The 6,000-nt window shown below is 41.8% G+C and overlaps 1 protein-coding gene across 4 annotated transcripts in view; it reads right to left on the bottom strand.

Moving 5' to 3' along the window:
- Positions 1-6,000, bottom strand: part of LYN (LYN proto-oncogene, Src family tyrosine kinase) — a 116,701-nt gene that overhangs the window by 47,222 nt on the left and 63,479 nt on the right. For all 4 annotated transcript variants that reach the window (XM_035011173.1, XM_035011175.1, XM_035011174.1 and 1 more), the window contains exon 8: positions 5,337-5,489. In XM_035011173.1, coding sequence (XP_034867064.1) covers positions 5,337-5,489 — 153 coding nt within the window. The remainder of the gene's footprint in view (positions 1-5,336; positions 5,490-6,000) is intronic.

Below are 6,000 nucleotides of genomic sequence, written 5' to 3'. Positions count from 1 at the left end.
AGGAAGGAAGGAAGGAAGGAAGGAAGGAAGGAAGGAAGGAAGGAAGGAAGGTAGGAAGGAAGGAAGGGAAAGATAGAAAAGTAAAGAGTAAGTGTTGGTGAGGATGTAGAGAAATTGGAACCCTTGTGCACTGTTGGTAGGAATGTAAAGTGTAGCTACTAAGGAAAACAGTTTGGCAGTTCCTCAAAAAATTAAATATAGAATTTCCCTGTGATCCAGCAATCCCACTCCTGGGTATATACCCCAAAGAACTGGAAGCAGGGTCTCAAAGAGAAATTTGTGCGCGCATGGACATAGCAGCATTATTCACAATAGCCAAAAGGTGGAATCAACGCAAATGTCTATCAGTGGATGAATGGATCAACAAAATATGGTATATACATACAATGGAATTTAAGTCAGCTTTAGAATGGAAAGAAATTCCATCATAGGCTACGACATGGATGAACCTGGAGGACGTTCATATAGCTAAGTGAAATAAGCCAGTCACACAAAAAAGTACATACTTTATGATTCTGCTTATTTATAAAGAAGAAAGTAGAATGGTGGTGAACAGAGGCTGGGAAGAGGGTTATGGGGAATTGTTGTTTAAAGAGTATAGAAGCCCAGTTTTCAAGATAAAAAGAGCTTTGGAAATTGGCTGTCTAATCAGAATGTCCATAACAGTATTGAACTGTACACTTAAAAACGGTTAAGATGGTAAATTTTAAGCTATATGCATTTTACCACGCACACAAAATTATTAGCAAATCTACTCAAATGCTGAATTTTCACCAGATTTTTACCTTCTTTCAAACAGTTTAAATCCAAGTAACACTCTCGATAGAACAGTTAAATATTTTCCAATGCCGCATTTCTCCTCTCTTCTAAACCTCAGTTTCTCCCACTACCTCGGCTCATGCTAAAAAATGTTCTCTAAAGTCAGTATGAAGATTTAGCAGGTGGCCAGTGGAAGCACATGAACAGGAAAAGGCGAGAAATGGGCAGGAGGATCTAGTATATCTGGAATTGGAAGCAGAGGTTTTCCTCATCTCAGAAGGACCAATGAGCTTGATCTGCAGGTGACAATTTCAGCACAGGTTTGGGTCACTCAGGACAGAAATGTACTGTGAGCCGACTGACTCAGGCGTTGACCCCTGCTGCTACGCTAGCTCACCCCCTCCTCAGTTTCTCTGGCCGAGTTGGGCTGGCATATGGCACCTGTGACCACCACCATGGCAAACCTGGCAAAGAGTTTACCATTCTACTTGCTAGTAGCTCTCAAGAAAATTTTAAGAAGGGATGCCCGGGTGGCTCAGTCGGTTAAGCGTCTGCCTTCGGCTCAAGTCATGATCCCGGGGTCCTGGGATTGAGCCCCACATCGGGCTCCTTGCTCAGCAGGGAGCTGCTTCTCCCTTTCCTGCTGCTCCCCCTGCTTGTGCTCTCTCTCTCTCTCCCTCTCTCTCTCTGGTAAATAAATAAATAATCTTTAATATTTAAAAAAAAGAAAATTTTAAGAAAACACAAGAGGACTAACATAATCTCTTCCCCTCAAAGCAATAACTTCCCAGACTAGCAGATCTTATCCCTTCTCTCTCCAGTGCAAACATCATGTAGTTTGATGCCTTCATCCCGGCTTCACAGCTGAACATGAGGTTGGAACAGAATTCCAAACCATCATTTCATATGCAGGGTTACTGTTTTAGAGCAGATGAGTACACCCTGTTAAGCTCCCTCTACTTTTCTCTTCATGACAGGTATGCAATTCCTTTGCTGGCAAATATTCACAGGAAGGTCTAACTGGATTATTTAGAGTTCGAACTCATGATTGAAGTTGGGGAAAATCCACTGAAATATAGCTTCCAGTGACTATGGTCAAATATGGTAAAATAAAGAAGATGAAACTAGAGTGCACAGAACCATATTGTATAGGAAACACGTCAGGTATAGAATTTCATTCTCATTTCAGCAACTGAGAAGATGGTTGTTTGCCCATTTTACTGATGAGGAAACTGATGAGGTCAAACTAACTTGTATATAGCTTTTAGCAAGCAAGTGAGTCCAGGTCTCTGGGAGGCCAAAGCCTCTGGTGTCTTCACTGCCTTGAATGACTTTGGGCAAGTCACTTGTCTGAGTCCAGTGTCCTTGTTTATCAAATGCTGACAATAATTCCTATCTCACAGTGGTATTGCAATGAGTATGAGAGATAACTGAAGAATATGTGCCTAGAAGGCGGGCAGTGGACACTGTACAGCTTGGATAGTCTTTCCTCCCGTCCTTCTTCTTCCTCATCCCCCACTTCATCACCTCCTCCCCATTCAAAGTCATGGTAAATACAGGGAGGAACATGGTTCCCTCAGTGAGCCAGCGGGGTTGGAGAAGACACGTTGGGAGGGAGCGTGGAGGAAGATAGGGGCAGCTTCTCTTTAGAGAAGTGATGGCTTCTAAGAGGGAACAAACCTCAACATGAGCAGATAATGCTGAAACCATTTGAGGAAAGTTCTCTTGGAGCAGAAGATACTTACAAGATCTTAAATGATCTCCCCACAGATTATCAATTAATTATGAAAAAGAACTAAAAAGTAGTATTTACAATGGAGAAATCTGGTAGACCTCCTTAAAATCACACAGACCATGAGCAATAACGGGACCAACTAATATTTTGTACCTCCTGGTAGATGCCTTGCGGACACAGCATCGTTTACTGCTTAGATACTATTCATGCACAAAGGCATTTCCTGAGCCAAATCATGGAAAAATCCAAATGAGGAACATTCTACAGAACAACTGACCCATGTTCTACAAAATGTCAGTGTCATAAAAGATGAAGAAGGACCGAGGGACTGTTCCAGATTAGAGGGTAGTGAAGACACGTCAACTCAATGCAAATACATGATCCTAGGGAGCTCAAGGGCATTACTGGGACAACTAAAGGAATTCTAGACTTCGTATTAGATAATAGTATGTATTGATGTTAGATCTCCTAAACGTGGCCAATGTATTGTGTAAGATAATGGTCCTGCTCTCAGGAGACACATATTTCTGTATTTAGGGGTGAAAAGTCATCACATCTGCAACTCACTGTGTATGTGTGTGTATGTAGAAAAGAGAAAAAGCAAATATAGCAAACCACTAACTGGTGAATTCAGGTGAAGGGTTTGCAATGTTCATTACACAATTCTAGCCCCTATTCTGTGGATTTGCAAAAAAACATATTAAGAAATAAATACAAACACCTCAGAGGAATAAAGAAGGTAGCTTTTTTTTAAAAATGAGCAGGTAACAGCTTGATGATCCCTCAAAAAGCTAATGATAGAATTACCATATGACTCAGCAATTTCACTGTTAAAAGAACATATATACCCAAGAGAAATGAAACCATTTGTCTACACAATTTGTACATGAATGTTCGTAGCAGCACTATTCACAATAGCCAAAAGGTAGAAACAACCCAAATATCCATCAGCAGACAAGTGGATAAACAGTGTGGTGTATCCATACAGTAGAACATTATTCAGCCATTAAAAAAAGGATGAAATTCTGACACATGCTACAACATGGATGAGCCTTGAGGACATTATGTTAAGTGACGTAAGCCAGTCACAAAAAGGCAAATGCAGTAGGATTCCACTTACAGGAGGTACCTAGACCAGTCAAGTTCACTGAGACAGAGAGCAGAATGGTGGTTGCCCGGGTCGGGGCAGGGGAAATGGGGAATGGTTGCTTCACGGGTACACTGCTTCCTTTCTGGAACTAGATGGAGGTGGTTACGCAACAACATGAGTACAGTAAATGTCACTGAATCGTTTACTTTAAAATGACTGATTCTCTGTGACACAAATCTTACCTCAATAAAAAGGAAAAGGGCAGACAGGCAAAGGGGGAGTTGGATTCTACAACCTGGGCCACAGAGTGTGAACGAGAAGAGGCTGCCGCGGCCAGGAGTGCACACTCACACCCACGAATCTGCTGGCTGGGATGGAAATGGTGTGCGTGACGGGCACTACTGACTGGTTCTGGAATATGCTAACCAAAATGAAGACCATCAGCTTGTGTAATTATCATTTACCTGGATTCCATAACAGGTTCACAGACTTACAGCGCAGCGAACTCATTCTATGCTGGGTCAGTATCCGCCATATTCAAAAGATGCTTCAACTAAAGCAACAGCAACAGGAGAAAGGAGGCGATACTCTGATCCCAGAGGCCAACATGTTAGAGGAGAAACCTCTCCCTCACAGACCCCTGGATGGGCAAGTGGGCTGCCTACATGGTCGCAGCAGGCTGAGTCTCTAGCTTCTGCTCAGCTGGGACTGCACAGGATTAAAAGCTGCTACCCCTTCATCTCTCTAGAAATCACAGTTGCTTTTCACTCACACAAAGCTGGCACAGAAAATGTGATCCACTGAGACTGCCTGACCACACGTGTTATCCTGAACAAGAGCAACGGCATTTTCAGTTAGAACCTCGAAGAGAACATGACTTTTTTTAAAAGGGCTCTATAAATTCTATCACAGAAGAAAAAAGAAAATTCAAATTTGCTATAAAAACTTTAGAAAAGACATGGGGAAAAAAATCCCCTGGAGAAGTCACTGCTCTAATTTCATGGTTACCTCTGGTCTGCCTGAGAAGGCAGGACGTAAGGAATAATTCATGAATGGCAGCATTTTGAGCACCTTTAGAAACTTTCTGGTGAGAAAGTGCAATAAATGTGATGCTTCTTATTATGCCCACTAGTAAGGACGAACCTCACCCTGAATATAATTTTCCCTGAGATGGAAACCAATTTCCTGCCCTTAAAATATGTGTCCAGAGAATCTGGTGATGAGAGAATCACGAACGAGTAGACAGAACAATCAGGATAAAAACCCACTGTCCTCTTCCTTACAAACGTTCATTCTAAAAGAGCTACTACAGGGGACAGGAGAAGTGAAATAGGTGAAGGGGAGGAAGAGGTACGAACATCCAGTTATAAAACAATTAAGTCACGGGGATGAAAAGTACAGCACGAAGATAGAGTTAATAATATCGTAACAATGTTGTATGGTGACAGATGTGACTATACTTCTCATGGTGAGCAGGACAAAACATACAGAGCTGTTGAATCACTATGTTGTACCCCTGAAACAAATATAACATTGTATGTCAAGTATAATTCAACTAAAAATTTAAGAGAGAGAGTTACAAGGAAGAGAGTCCAATCAAACCAATTTGCAGGCCAGTTCTTGTGCCAGGTGGGCAGAGCAAAACAAAAGAAATGATGTTTCTGACATGGTTTAATGTTTGGCTGAGAAAATGGATGGACACTGCTTGAGCCCTTATTTCTCTGGTCACCTCCTCCAGAGCCACACACTCACCCATCCAGACTTCCCCGAACTGCCCAGCACCAAGCCTTTTCACCAACTTGATGGAATCCCGTGGGATCTCCCAGGCATCTTTGTCCCATGGCTTTTGTGGTTTGGGGCTAATACAAGCCTTCTCCAACCTTCTGCACAAGCCATCTGACTGCTCTAATGTGAAAGAGAAAAAAAAAGGTTAAGAAATGTCCTACTTTGTAATTTACCAGTATCTATGAAGAAATTTCGACTACTAGTGGGATCATTGGTTGACGCAGTCGATGCAGTCTACGAACCTAAAATGCTATGGGGGTATCTTTTGTCTAATTGTGACTTTGGAAATTCTTGCCTGAAGGACATTTTATCCATTAGTACTGTTTGCAAACCTACAATATGTATCCCCTCAGAGTGGGTTACAGAAGTAAACAGTACCAGCAGCTACCGACTATAACTGACTTCAATCACACAGAGAATGAACCTAAAGGCCGCCCATGGGTTTGGCTTCTCAGGGCTGAAAAGTGGCACTGGAGACTGAGGACCATTGACTTGCCTCTTCTAAATATTTTCTTGTTGTTGTTATTTCTGTTTTCTTTTACCCAGACTATGGATTACTTTTACACACACACACACACACACACATATAAATATATATATATATATATAAATATATATATAAAAAGACACA

The sequence above is a fragment of the Mirounga leonina genome, unplaced genomic scaffold (assembly GCF_011800145.1).
Source record: "Mirounga leonina isolate KUSES-001 unplaced genomic scaffold, KU_Mleo_1.0 Mir_165, whole genome shotgun sequence".
Classification (NCBI taxonomy): Eukaryota; Metazoa; Chordata; class Mammalia; order Carnivora; family Phocidae; genus Mirounga; species Mirounga leonina.
This window is presented reverse-complemented; position numbering and strand designations above follow the sequence as displayed.